Source organism: Equus przewalskii, chromosome 11, assembly GCF_037783145.1.
Source record: "Equus przewalskii isolate Varuska chromosome 11, EquPr2, whole genome shotgun sequence".
Lineage (NCBI taxonomy): Eukaryota > Metazoa > Chordata > Mammalia > Perissodactyla > Equidae > Equus > Equus przewalskii.
Window position 1 is genome coordinate 26,188,074 of NC_091841.1, and position 14,440 is coordinate 26,202,513.

Below are 14,440 nucleotides of genomic sequence, written 5' to 3' on the forward strand. Positions count from 1 at the left end.
CACACAAGCCTCTACGTAGCTCCATGTGCTACAAACACACTTCTATAGAACACACAGCTTCTCTTTTCTGACAACTGCATCCCCCAAAAGCTGTGTATCCAATGATTTTCTTAAACAAACTGAATCACATGACATTCATGGTGGAGGTGAGAGGGTGTTGGCTAGCAAGGGCCCCGGGGGATCCCCTTGGGCTCTCACGAGGAGCCCTATGTCGGGATCTCTTTGGCCCCAGTGTGTTAAGACCCTGGTGGATCAGCACAGTCATCTCTCCAGCACCTGCACAAACAAGGAGGTGCAGTGCTTTCTAGACGATCCGACATGGTGGGTATGTCTAAAAGTACTCCCACCTGCCACAAACGCGGGTCGAGAGGCTCCCCTCTCCTGGCTTCTGAGAGATGGCGCCCAGAGACTCGACCTCTCCTTCTCTGCTGCTCTCTACTTTCTGCTGATTCACCTGCGCCCCTCACTTGCCATCACAGCCCCCCAGGCTCAGTCCCGCGCCCTCCACACCCTCTCTCTTCTCCCCACCCTCCTCGGCAACAGCTCACCTTCGTGGCTCAGGGGCTACCAAACCTGCATTTGCAGCCCCCGCCTCTTGCGCAGGTGCCCATCCTGCATCCGCACCTGTCCTCTGACATCCAAACACCACCACTAAAGCCACGCTGGATGGACATCGCCACCCCTACAATGAAGTGCCTGTTTCCCTGCATTTAGCAAAGACCCTGCTTTCAACCAACACTTCTTGAGGACCCACTATGTGCCCCACAGTCTGCCAGCCTCCAGAGATCATATTAATTAGCACATGCCAGGCACCACACAGACCCTCGGTACGCATCATCAGGCGTCAGCCACACGGCCACCTTCATGAGCGCGGTGATGTTACCGACCTCCTTGGGATGGAAAAGGAAATTTGCCGAGGAGCACAAAATCACCCGCCACTTTGGTCACTGTGCTCCTAGTCATCACAGCCAACACCCCCACCCCTCAGCCCTGGTTTCTGCAATAACCTGAGCCTGGGTGGTCTCCCCACCCATCCCCAGCCTGGCGCTCTTGGCACAGGTGCCAGACACACTTGACTAAACACGGCTGTGATCAACACACATGCGCACACGCACATGCATATGTGCTCAGAACTTTCCAGTGGCTCTGGTACAAACCTCTCTTACGTGCTCTCAACCCATACATCCACCTGCCTTCAGAGAAGTTCCATCAGAGTGTCTCCTGGGCTTCTCACCCTCCAGGTGCCCACGACAGACCGCATGACCCTCCCCCGGCAATCCTCTCCTCCTGCCCGCACTCCCTGCTCAGGAACCCCTCCCTCACCCCCGGCACAGCCCCAAGGCCAGCCGCTCATCAGAGCTTCTCCTTGGAACAGGAATAAGCCTCTGAAATGCTCTCCCCCTACAGCCAGCATTCTGACCCTGCAATCCACGATCCACCACTGCCAAGTGGTCCAACCAAGTCACCACCCTGCTTAAAACTCTTCAAGGCTTCCCGGTGCCCACGGGATAAAGCCCCACCTTCTCAGGAAAGTCCATTCGTAGTTTGGCCACGCCCATGGCTCCCTCCAACCTGCTTTCCAGCAACAACCCAGGCTCCGGCCAGACCCAGTTTCTTCCCATTTCCCTAAGATGCCACGTTTCTGCACACACTGTTCCTTCAACCTGAAACGCCCTTCCCCATCCCCACTCCTCTCACTCTAGCTGCCTGAGAAAGTCGACTCTTGCTTGAAGATGAAGTCAATATACCACCGTGTGTGTTCTGAACTGACCCCCCAGGCAGAGCTAGCCATCTCTTTCGTGTGTGTGTGTGCCAGCTCTTGCTATGTACACTGTGTTATCATTTCACTGCTCAGATCTCTATTGTTTTGTGTTTCCATGTCTGCTTCCTGGCTGGACTGTGAGATATCCAAGAGCAAGGACAATGACTCGGTCATCTGTCTATATCCAGCTGCTTGCATAGTTTCTGGCTCACAAAAGGCATGCCTGTGTTTGTTGAATGAATGATAAAAAACACACTTCTCACATCCCAAGCACTTCAAATGCGCCTGGCTCTCTCTGTGCGTTGTTTCATTTCCTCACCACACCTACCTCGTCCATGGATACTGCTGCTACTCCCTTACAGAGGTGGGGAAACCAAGGCTCAGAAAGTGGAAGAAACTTGTCCAAGGTCACACTGCTGGTGAGGGACAGAATCGAAATCTGAACCCAAATCTGCTGGCATTAAAGCTTTCAATGGGCTGCATTCGGCCTGGAAGACAAGACTTCTAGAAGCTGACTTCTAGAAAATCCAGAGTTCTGATTTCATCTCCCACAATGCACAGCCATCTTGTCTCCTCACCAGCCCCTGATACACTAGACTCACATCCCCTGGACTCCTCATTTAGGCTGTTTTCCTGGAGGGAAAACCCCATCCTTTTCTTTCCACCTCCTCCTTGAAGCCCTCCCTGACCACTAGGGTTAATCATCATGGTAGCATTTATTGATCACTTAGAAAAGTGCCTGGCACCTTAAAGGGCTTCCATATATTATCTCATTTAGTCCATCCAAGAACATGACAACCTCCATTTTACAGAGTAGGCCACTGAAGAAAAATGCCAGTAAGTAAAATGCCCGCGTTCACACAGCTGGCAAGTAGCAAGTGCAGGATTCAAACCCAGGCCGCCCACGCTCTTAGGCCCTCTGCCATTTGAGGCTTTCCTTGGGAGCATCTATCCCGTCTCTAGGTCCTTACGGCCGGCGCTCTCCGGACCTCTCTCTTGAGCAGTCCGTCCCATTCTGCTCGGAGCCGTTTCCAACCGCGGACAGTGTCAGGACCGCAGGCATGGATGTGAGAGCTGACAGACTGATCCCACATACGTGATCTCATTTACTGAACTCCCACACACACAGGCCTTGACTGCCCCACCAGAGGGCACAGATGGAACTGCTGTCGCAACACGAACTCGCGTCTACAGCAGATTCGTTATCAAGGACAACGAAGAAAACAGAAGAAAAGAAAAGAAAAAGTTCTGAGCAGCCGAAATTGACATCATAACAGCTACGCTTTGAAAATAGCTATTTTCTCGCAGGAGAGCCTCTCAGACGTCCACCCGGAATCCACTTACTGTTAGGGACATACAATTCTCACATGCCTGGGAACGCTGATTTCCAAGTTCAAGCAGAGAGAAAGAGAGAGATGGATATGAGTCGCTACCTGGCAGCTCCTCCTAAGGGCAGAGGTGGAAAAATGAGAGGAAGTTAATGTAAAACGCAAAAGTACACCAGCCAGGCTTCTATTTCAGGCAGGGACAAACCTCAGTGAAGGAACCACTGTGTGACACACCGGTGCAATACCTGAGGGGAATCACGACATCCTGAGTCACCCAGAAAAAGTGAGAACACATTCCAAATATTATGCTTAGGGGGGTAGAGAGGTGTGCAACATATTTTAGGAAGATTTCCATTGGAAATGTTTTAAATGTTGGTGATTTGTGCGTTTTAACGGCATAATGAGTTCCTCCCGGAGGGTTCCAGAAGACCGGGATGGTACTGATCGATTTGCACTGCCCCCTCTCAGTGCTGGGACAGCTGGCCGACAAAGACAGGAGCACCCTCATCACACACTGGCTTAAGGGGGAAGCTGTGGCCCGAGGAATTTGGGGTAGTTACTGGTTTCTGATGAAACCCTGGTCCCTAGGTACCCCCCATAAACCAAACACAGGTAGTCCACGGACACAGCCCACAGACATCTCTCCTTTTCGGAGGCAGCATGGAGAAAGGAGGGGGACGACAGCCCTGGAGCCAGCTCGGGGTTCAGATCCAGCTCTTCCATCCTGTGCCGTGGTCAGGAGGCTTAAATTAGATAAAACATCCCAGGCACCCAGCAAATGCTCACTAGCTGTGAGGCTGCACGCTCTCCTTCCTGGACTGCGTGAGCCGATTCCCTTTTTGTTCTAACTGCTCCCTCGCCACGTCTGCGGCCGCTCCTCTCCATCCTCGTCCCAACTGTCCGTTCTTCTGAAGTCTCTTCCCCTTCTCCTTGGCCGCCTCATCCGATCCCAGAGCTTCAAATACTCTCTCTCCATGCACGTGCCTTCCACGTCTCCATCTGCAGCTCCGTCTGCAACTCAAAGCCCTGGTCCCACATTCCCAACTGCCCGGACGCCTCTGTCCAGGAACACCAAGGGACAGCACAACCCACACGCCCAGGGGCTGTGGCCCACGCCTGCGCCTGCCCTGCCTCCCCACTTTCCTTGCGCCCCTCTGCCAGCCTCTCCCCACCCCAGTGCAAACCTGAAACCCCATCATCTCTGCGCCCTCCCCGCCCCCTCCACATGCAAGGCGCAGAGGTCTGCAACTTCAGCCTCAGCCACAGCTGCTTCTCCTGCCACCACAGCTGCCGCCGCCCTGCCTCGTCACTCCCCAAGACAACCCTCAACGTCTCTTTCCTGAACTCTCTCAGCTGATTTCTACACCGCGTAACTCTGCCCCCTGTAATCCGTTCTGCGCCCCACTCCCAGCTTCGGAAATACAGCTCTTCTTATCCATATACCCGCTCCATATTCTTTTGTGGCTCCATTTGTCAATGCTTTGTATACAGTCAGCATCCAATAAATGCAGCTTGAATGGTTTAACTCAAAACTCCAAGATCTGGCCTCAACCCACCGCTCCTGTTTTAGCTTCTACTATTTACTCCCTCTCTGGTGCCCGTCTACAGATATGATGGACATTTCTCACCTTCCAGGCCCTGGTGCCTACCGGTTCCTCTGCTTGGAGTGACCTGCCCCAAACCGAGCTTACTAATCAATGCTCGAGGCCAGTCTTAGATAGCACACCTGTTATCACCGATCCCCCAACTGTAAACTCTCCTCTTCCCCAGAACCCTAAGAGCACTCTGCTTGTCACAGTGACTCCCATTTACTCACTGCTGACATACCAGACACTCATTTAATTCCCACAACAAATCTGGGAGGTAAGCAGGCTCAGCCCCACTTGACAGGGAAAGAGAAATCAGTGTGCAGGGGAGGCACTCCTCTGATGCCACAGGCCGAGGGAGCAGAGAAGTCAGATTTAAACCCAGATCTCAGCCCCAGGAGTCTGCAGTTTAATCACGAAATGACACTGCCTCGTCGCATCTCTTTGGGTCTTTACCACACTATTTTGTGTTGTTCCTTTCCTCTTATTGATGGAGCATTTTCTACGGGCTTGGCACTGTTCTAAGCATTTCACACGATCTCACAACAACTCTGTAAGATAGGTACTACGATTATACCCATTTGACAGATAAGGAAACCAGGGCAGAGAGCACTGGAGTCCAAGGTCACTGCCCAGGCAGCCTGGCTGCAGAATCTGTGCTCTTTTTTTTTTTTTTTTTTTTTTTGAGGAAGATTAGCCCTGAGCTAACTACTGCCAATCCTCCTCTTTTTGCTGAGGAAGACTGGCCCTGAGCTAACATCCGTGCCCATCTTCCTCTACTTTATACGTGAAACACCTACCACAGCATGGCTTTCACCAAGCGGTGCCATGTCCGCATTCAGGATCCGAACCGGCAAACCCCGGGCCGCCAAGAACCAGAATGTGCGAACTTAACCGCTGCGCCACTGGGCCAGTCCCAGAATCTGTGCTCTTAACCACACACTGGACTGCTTTTTATCTGCTCCCCCAATTAAGCAGTCAACTCCCGGAGCAGTGTCTTATTGATCTCTGACTCCCCTTCAGCCCCCATCACAAGGCCTGTCACAAAGGAGGCCTTGATACCCACCTGCGGAACTAAATCACCAACAAACTTATAAAACACGCACACGAGACACGTGTCTACCTCTCTGCCAGCACACGCGTTCCCACTAGTTTCATGTTCCTCTCCCAAGCGAGGGACACACCTGATACTCCATTCCATACATCTGTGCCGCACTCCACTCGGGGTCTCTGACACACACCTGCACACCCTTCATCCTCGATCACCTTTCCCTACACACGAGTGACATGAGGAAGGGTTCACATGCAAACCCCTGCAAAATCTCAGTCTCCCCTAACCTGGCTTTGGCAGATGGTCAGCAGCGGGTCCACACACAGTGACTCATATAGCCCTGTCTTCAATCCTGTGACCAGACCCCCAAAGGAATAAAGCAAATTTCCTAACATGGAGGTGCTCAGCCAATGGGTAAGCCCAGCCCCAGGAAGGCGGAGGGATTCCAGAGGATTCACGAATCCAGCCGCACACTCACTATCTGAAGGCAGGTTGTACATCTTGCATCTAAAGCTAAAACTATTTTTTCTAATGTATATTTGATTCGATTAACCACAATGGCAAATGTAACATCAAAGTCACCTAAAAGCTTTCCTGAATTCGTAGTAGCTTTGAGTCACCTATTTTCACAATAAACAGACACAAAAATAACTATTTGGAAAGGGTCCTGTGAATTACCGACTTTTTACAAAATCCTCAATCTCAGAAAACGCTGAGAACCACTCAAAGCGGATAATGAAGTAAATGTAACTGCCTCGGCAGCCCTGGGGCCTCTGGTCCCCAGATCCATCAGTGATCAGGAGCCAGCCCTCCTCCCTTTAAAGTCTTGCTCCTCCAAACCCAGTACCCAAGAGTGGGAGCCCATTCCTTCCTTCCTTGGCTGAATAAGAATGTACTAGAAGAAGTGTAATGAGCACAGGATATTACAAAAGCTGCCCACAAAATAAAGAACAAATATAAGGAGAGGGAATGAGGTCACGGGTGGGGAGGGAAGTCAGCAGGGCTGTCACTGTGCCTGTCATCTCCAGATGCAATTGGTGTGGACAACTCCCATGCCCGCCCACAGCGTATATCTGAAAATATACACGGACATATTTCCGTATACACATACGGCCTTACCCAACCCTTTATTCTCTCAAATACTTATTAACATATCTCCATTCATTCAACAGATCTTTATCAAACACCCACTGTCTGGTACTATATTAGGTGCAGGAAATAGTGAGATGAATATTCCTGCCCTTTTATCACAGACAAAGCACGACTCTCTCAAGAGATACGGCACATGCACACACACACACAAACACACAGAGGCAACTCTGCCCCTACCAGCTGTCTGACACCCACCTAATATCTCCCTTTCCCTTTTCTTCAGGAATCACACACATACACACACACACACACACACACACACACACACACACACATTGCGTCAGATGCACAGCCGCCCCTCACAGCTCCAACACAGCTAACACAAACAATCATCTGATACACATCCAGCCCACCCTTATGATACACACAACCGTCTGTCTCACACACAGGTACTTGAACACATCTCAGACACACAATCACACAACGTGCGTTTGGAAGCACACACTTTGCTTGGCTCACTGGGAGCCTCTGGCCGAGGAATCCTTTCAGGGAATGGATACAAGCACTCAGGTTGACCAGAGAGCCCCTGCCTGCATTTTTCATACAACCAGGCCCAATTCTGCCACAGTGAGACCACGGACCAATTACTGTAATCTCTCTGTAGCTCAGATTTCCCTTCCATCAAGTTAGAAGGGTGGTTCATCCTATTTTCTTAGGAAGGCTTGGAAGGGAGAGGTCATAGGGACCAGAGAATCTAGTTAAAGATCATGGAAGGACAGATTCCGTACAGAGTCTGGGTGTGTTACTGAGGTCTCACGTTTAAAACACATGCACCTGGCTGCCTACACATGCGCACACACCCTTACACTGTGTACCACTCGCTCTTCTTACTAGGCACTGGACTTCCATCTGTAAGCACTACTATTCAAACAGACCCACCCGCACATCACATGCGCACTGCCAGACTCACGGCCCTGTGCATGCAGACACACACACACACAATTTCCCAGTGTAGGGAACACCTGAACTCTCTGGAGAAAAGGCGAGAAGGCACCAGATTAACTTAATACATCCCACCATCTTGTACAAATAAACCCACAGAAGCAATCCCAGACCCTTCCTGATGTATTCCTCTACCACAACTACAGATACACAACCAAAATACTGTGCCAAGTACAGACTTCCCAAACCCAGGGCCACACCTGCAGACGGCTCCCCCCATGGCTGTCCACATGCTCACAGCCTCAGGGACCTCCATCCCCAAACCAGCCCCAGGGCTGCACTAGTTTGTGGGCACACACCTGCACATGCACACACTCCCCAAAAGACTCAACCTCTTGGAAGGCAGACACACACACGACTGCTAAGTGGCCCACAGCCTCTCCAGGTACTGGAGGAAAGGGATGCATGTCTGTGCCCGCATCTGCTGGGAGAGCAACTGCCACAGACCAGGGATGAAGGAGATGCACGTGCCCCACCCCTCGAACTGATGGGGAACCCCTCCCCCACTCCTAAGCCAGGCCAAAGGACACAGGTGCCTAAGGTCCCTCCTCCCATCCCCATGAAAACCACAGCACGCTCCAGCCTGGCACCACCCGCAACCTTGACCCTCACTTCACCAGTCTCTGCCCCTCGCACCTGGGGAGCTGGCCGAGCCTCTCCCTCCCTTCAACCTCCCTGTCGAGGCCCTGTTCCACATCCAATCCCAGAGTCCGAGGTCCTGCCAACCCCTGCCCGGCCCACTGGTCTCCCTGCCAGATCCCACGCCCACAAGGGCTCCGATGTTTGAAACAGAAGCCGCCGCTCCCGTCTCCGACCCGGAAGAGACGCCCGGCCACGTGTGTGCCCTCGTGGAGACCGTCAAATGCTAGTCACGGGCCTGAGAAGCTCAACCAGCCTCCCCCTCGTGCCTCCTTCGCTCTTTGCCCTCGCTGTGGTGAGAAACCCTCAGTTCCCGCCCTCCAGGGCGTGCAGTCACAGACTCCAAGCCCCACTCGCCCTCGCCCGCGCCGTCTTGCCCTTCTCCTCCCGCCCGGGCCCTCGTCCGGCCGCCCCGTCGGGCCTCACCAGCCGCGCCGCCCGCCCTTCACGGATCAACTCTCATAGAGTGGGGTCCGCAGCGCGGGCCCCGCCCACACCGGCCGACCACGCCCCCTGCCCTCATAGGTCCCGCCCACACCGGCCCCGCCCACAGCCCTCCGGGAACCCTCGAGCCCCGCCCACACCAGCCTCACAGCACATCCAGAGCCCTCACAGGCCCCGCCCACAAGGCTCCACCCACCGCCTTCATTGGCCCCGCCCACACCGATCCTGTCCGCAAGCCTTCAGGGGCAACCCGCCTCACCTCACCCACCCGACCCACACGCCCTGAAGCGCCGGACCCTCTTCCTCTCGCATCCTCTTACAGTACCCACAGGCCGCCACAGGACCCACACTGGCCACGCCCACACAGGATGCACGCTGGCCACGCCCACTTAGGGCTCACCGTCCGCCTTCCCCGGCGGCTCCCGCGCTCCCTGGCTAACCTCCCGCGCCCTCTCCTCGCGACAGGAGTGCCCACACGCCTTCACAGGGACATGCCTCGCAACCCCCCGTGCCGGTGCAATCTCTCACAGGCCCTCGCGCCCGAGCCGCGGGCCGCAGGTGCCCCCGCAGGCCCAGACCCCGGACACTCGCCCTCGCCGTCCCCGGGGGCACCCCGCCCCGCACGTCCGCGCCCATGCGCCCTGCGGCCGCTCCCTCGGGCTCACCTTCGCTGCAGAACTTGCCGCCGAAGCCCGTGTGGCTGCAGTCGCAGCCCACCTCGCCGGGGGCCAGAACCGTGCAGAGGCCGCCGTTGGCGCAGGGGTTGCGCGCGGGCGCGCACAGCGGGTCGGCGGCGGCGCCGCGCAGACCCTGGCTGCCCAGCAGCGCGGGGGGCCGCTCGCCCAGCTTCAGGTTGGCCAGGAGGCCGCGGAAGGGCGGCTCGTACTTGACGGTGCTGAGCGTGAGCGCCGAGAGGCGCACGTCGGGCGGGATGCCGCCCACGAACAGGTCGCTGGCCACCTGCATCTCGCGCCGCTTCGAGCGCACCTCGGCGGCCCGGGCCTCGCCGTCCACCGCCAGCGCCGTGCGGCGCGCGTCGCGGGTCAGCAGCACCATGTGCCAGCGGTCGTCGGCCACCGGCGTGTCCAGCTGCAGCGTGGCCGGTTCGGCGCACGAGAGCGTGAAGCGCAGCCGCAGGCGCCCGTCCACCAGCAGCAGCTCCAGGAAGTCGCAGTCGCCGCCGTCGTCCAGGTAGAGCAGCAGCGCGCGCGTGGCGTTGGTGCGCAGGCTGAAGCTGAGCTCGCCGCTGCTCGCCGCGCCCGCCCAGCGCGCGTAGCGAGCCCACTGCCCCGGGCCGCCGCCGAACTCCAGGCCGCCCGCGCCCGCCGCCAGCGTCAGCAGCAGCAGCAGCAACAGCGGCGGCGACGGCGGCCGCCACCGGCTCTCGGGCGCCATGCCTCCGGCGGACCCGGCCCCGCCCGGCCCCCGGCCCCGCTCAGGCTTCAGAGCCGCGGGCGCATGGGGCGGGGAGGGGGCCGGGCGCCCCCCGCGCCGAGCGGGGCTCCCTCGCCGGCTCACAGTGCCATGGGCCCGGCCACGGGGAGAGGCGCTCAGAGGCCCAGGTGCCGGCTTCCCCGGGCAGCGGAGGCGCCCCTCCCCCGCTGCGGGCTCCGACGGAAGATGGGGGAGGGAGGCCTGCGGGGAAACAGAAAGGAAAGGGTTAAAGAGGGGCTCAGAGGAGGGGCAGCCGTCGGTGTCTGGCGCCCCCATTGCACCAGCAGGCGCCCAGTTGTTTTACCTTAGGACTTGAGGAGCAGGCCCTGACCTGGGCAAGAGACACCACCAGGGACGGGAGTACTGGGGGCCCAACACTTGGGGAGAGATGGCACTCACTAGGGGCATTACTGGTGTTAGATGTGGACAGAGGAGGAGGTAACACCTTGCTTAGAATCTTGTAGGAGCCCAACCCAGATGCCCTCACCCTTGCCTCCCGTCAGCACCAGGGCCAGCTCCCGTGGGTGAGACCTACAGTTCTCCAGCGGGTGACCCCAGCCCCTTCCTCTCTGAGCCACCCAACCTCTGCGTGGCTCCTACCCCAGCCACAGCTCTCTCTCATCAGCTCCTGATGCTGGATAATGAAGTTGCTAAATAATTCATTGGAATTAATTAAATGCCAATTCGTCAATGGCATCACTGGGTAACCCGGCTGGGAAGGAGGCAAAAAGGAGAGAAGCCAGTCTGGACCCAGGGGTCCAGGCCTCAAGCCCTCTCCATCCATGCAAGGACACAGGCATCTGGTTCTACGTCTCCAGTTCCCCCCAAACCACACTCACCCCTTCCCGGGCCCCAACCCCACGGCTCGCCAGCCCAGATCCTTCCTGAACCTAAATGTCTGTCACCCTCCACCTCCAGCTCCCAGTCCTCGTCCTCAGACTTGGTCCCAGTACTTGGGTTCTCTTCACCCCTCAGTTCCACCCCCTCCCCATCCAGGGCTGGGGGAGCCACCAGGAGGCAGGCAGGCTCATTTGCATAAAATTGCCTTTCTGAAATGATTACCCTTGTAACGGGCTGTCAGAGAGCAATTTATACTCCACGCCGGGGAGGGGAATTTGCATCTCGTTAAACTCCGAGTCGTAATTATTTATATCCAACAACCCTCCTGAATATTGCATTGATTTTATTTTGGGGAGGGAGGAAGGCAAAGAGGTGGGGAGAGAAGCCTGGGAGAGAAGCAGGGAGGGGCCCGAGTTTAGGAAAAGACTGAGAAAGATGGAAGAGAAAGGAGAGGAAGGAAAGGAATCACATAAAAAGTGACAGAGATGGAAGAGTAACAGAGGAGAAAGGTGGCCTGATGGGGAGAAAAGGAAAGAGAAGATAGAGAAAATTAAAATCCAAATTCAAACGGCATTTGTCAAGGCCCTGGATGCTGGGCATTTTTACAGATGTCATTTTACTTAACCAATCTGCGAAGTCCCATTATTCCCTTTAACCACTGGGGAAGCCCACACAGAGAAGGCTAGGGACTTGCCCAAGGTCACACAACCAGTCATAGGGGAACTGGGATTTAGATCCACATCTGTCGGACTCCGGCATCTCCACAAAGGAGTCAAAGGGCAGGACAGCCACAGGTGTCACTCAGAGAAGTGGAGACCAAAAGAAGAGAAGAGGGGTGACTTGGAGAGGGAGAAGGTTGGAGGGGTGTGGTTCCTTCCTATGTGGGAGGAAGCTGGGGTATGAAAGGAGAGAGAAAGCTAGGAGCCGCCTAAAAAACCAAGGGGTTGGGGGCTGGCCCCGTGGCCGAGTGGTTAAGTTCACGCGCTCCACTTCGGCAGCCCAGGGTTTCACCAGTTGGAATCCTGGGCGAGGGCATGGCACCACTCATCAAGCCATGCTGAGGTGGCGTCCCACATGCCACAACCAGAAGGACCCACCACCAGAAATACACAACTATGTACCAGGAGGCTTTGGGGAGAAAAAGAAAAAAATAATAAAAATCTAAAAAAAAAAAAAAAACCCAAGGGGGTGAGCAGAGAGTCATGGGGGGAGGGATGGTTGGAGTGACATGGGTGCAGAAGGAAGACGGGGCAGAGAACCCTCAGGAAGCTGGCAGTAGTGTTTGGGGGCCCATCTCCAAGAGACCCCAAAGCCCAGATCGCAGGACCTTCCATCTGGCTCCTTCTGACTGCTGTCCCCCGATCCTGTAGACTCCAACGGGGGACTCAAGTGTCCTGCCCCAGGGCCCCTGCAAGGGCTGCCCCTTCACAGGCCGCAGGGCAGGGACACTTCCAGGCAGGCAGCCCCCTCCTCGTCCAAACACTGTGGGTTATATATAGCTTTGCCACTGCCTTTCCTCATTGGGTAATGGGGATAATTAACATGCGCGGGCTAATTAGCCAATCAAATTAAATGCAGCACCTGCTCCCAGCCTGATTGACGCCCTTACCCCCACACACATGCACCCCCACCCCAGCCCAGGGCAGGGGAGGGGGACCCTCAGGCCTAGAGGAGGGAAAGACCAAACTCTCTCTCTTCTCCAGAAGGGACAGCCAGAGACCCCCAGAAGAAGCACAGCCCTGGTGGCCAGAAGAGTGACGTCCCCTCTCCCTCCCCTGCTGGGGTCTGGCCTAGCCTCTCTCTGCCTCTATCCTGGCCCCCACCCCCACCTCCGGACACTATTTTGGGGAGGGAATTAATTAGCTATCGATTTCCGCTGGCAGAGGGAATAGGATTTCTTGCTGCTGTCCACTCGCCCCTCAGCAGGGGAGAGGGAGGGCATGAGTTCCCCTGCCCCAGCCCCCACCCGAGTCCCTCTGTCATCCTCACATCCCCCACCCTCTAGGGAGATGGCAGAGGTGTTCTTGCTGAACAAGCCTAGGGGCAGGGTCTCCCTCGGTCAGGAAGTTGGACAGATACAGTGAAGGATGGTGGGGAGGCCTCCAGAGGCTGGGAGGCAGATGCCTGGTCCTCAGAGCCAGAAGGAATGTTACCTGGTTGGGGAACAGGGGGTGGCAGCGGCAAAGTGGGTGACTCCACCGGTCTGTGTGTGCCAGGATGTGGAGGGAGAGTGTGGGAAGGGAGGGGGGGCTGGGCGCAGGCACGCGCCTGTGAGCCGGCTGTGGGGGCAGAGGCTGGCCTTCTGCGGTGCCTCTGGGGAGGGGCGAGGGCAGCGGCTGGGCCTGAGGCCCCTCAAGGCTCATTACTCATTCTCCCCACAGCCCACAGCTCTGCAGCACAGGCCAGCCTGGCTCAGCATCGGGCCACAGGGGCTGCAGGGCTGGCCAGGAGGAAGCCCCAGCCCTCCCTGGGTCCTCTCTCCAGGGACCCAGAAATCCTTGGGGCAGCTTCAGGCTTGTGAGGCAGAGACAGCCCCAAGAGGAGTACGAGTTAAGCAGACACCTGGGTCCTTTCACCCCACCCCACCCCACCCCACCATCCAGTCCCAGGAAACCTGCTGCTCTTCACCACTCCCTTCCCTTCCCTCAGCCTCCCCGACCCCAGGACCAAGCTTCAGCTGAGCCACCCTCCAACTCATCCTTCCTCTCAGGATACAGGGGCTTCTTGCTAACCTAGGATGCTCTGTCCGACCTCAGCTCCTGGTACTCAGTCAGGCTGTCCGGTCTCAGATCTCCTCCCCAAGGGCCAGGGCCATTGCCTTGCACAACGACATCGAGTAAACAGTGTCCCCTGGAGTTGTGCAAGGCTGTGGCCCCTCCCCTGGGCTCCTGCAGTTCAGTAGAAGCCCACCACACCCATAGTGTCAGGCACTGCTCCCCAAGACCCACTCTTCTCCCACTTCTGCCCACTGCCAGTGCAGGGACACTGGCCGGAGCAGCCCTGGGATATGCCGCCTGCTGACTGATGTCAGTGCAGTGCACACTGCTGGCCACTGCTGGCCCGGTGCTACTGCTCCCCTGGGGAATGGACCTTTCCTTGTAACCTGGGATTCTGTACTCAGTCAGCCCCCTAGCACCCCCTACCCACAGATGGACTCTGCAGCCTCGAGCCAGTGGTGATGGGAGCTGGCGGGGGTTTGGGTTGGGGTGACTCGCTGCTCTCAGGACCTCAGCCCACTCTCATCCCCACTGAATCGTCCCCC

General features: G+C 56.5%; 1 protein-coding gene across 39 annotated transcripts in view; it reads right to left on the reverse strand.

The window, feature by feature from the left end:
• NRXN2 (neurexin 2) overlaps window positions 1–14,440 on the reverse strand; it is a 107,881-nt gene that overhangs the window by 87,292 nt on the left and 6,149 nt on the right. For 29 of the 39 annotated variants that reach the window (XM_070564177.1, XM_070564166.1, XM_070564165.1 and 26 more), the window contains exon 1: window positions 9,570–10,437. In XM_070564177.1, the coding sequence (XP_070420278.1) occupies window positions 9,570–10,299 (730 nt within the window). In that variant the 5' untranslated portion in view covers window positions 10,300–10,437. Of the gene's footprint in view, window positions 1–9,569; window positions 10,540–14,440 lie in introns of those variants that run through there. The other 10 variants (XM_070564184.1, XM_070564200.1, XM_070564198.1 and 7 more) reach the window with 2 other exon arrangements.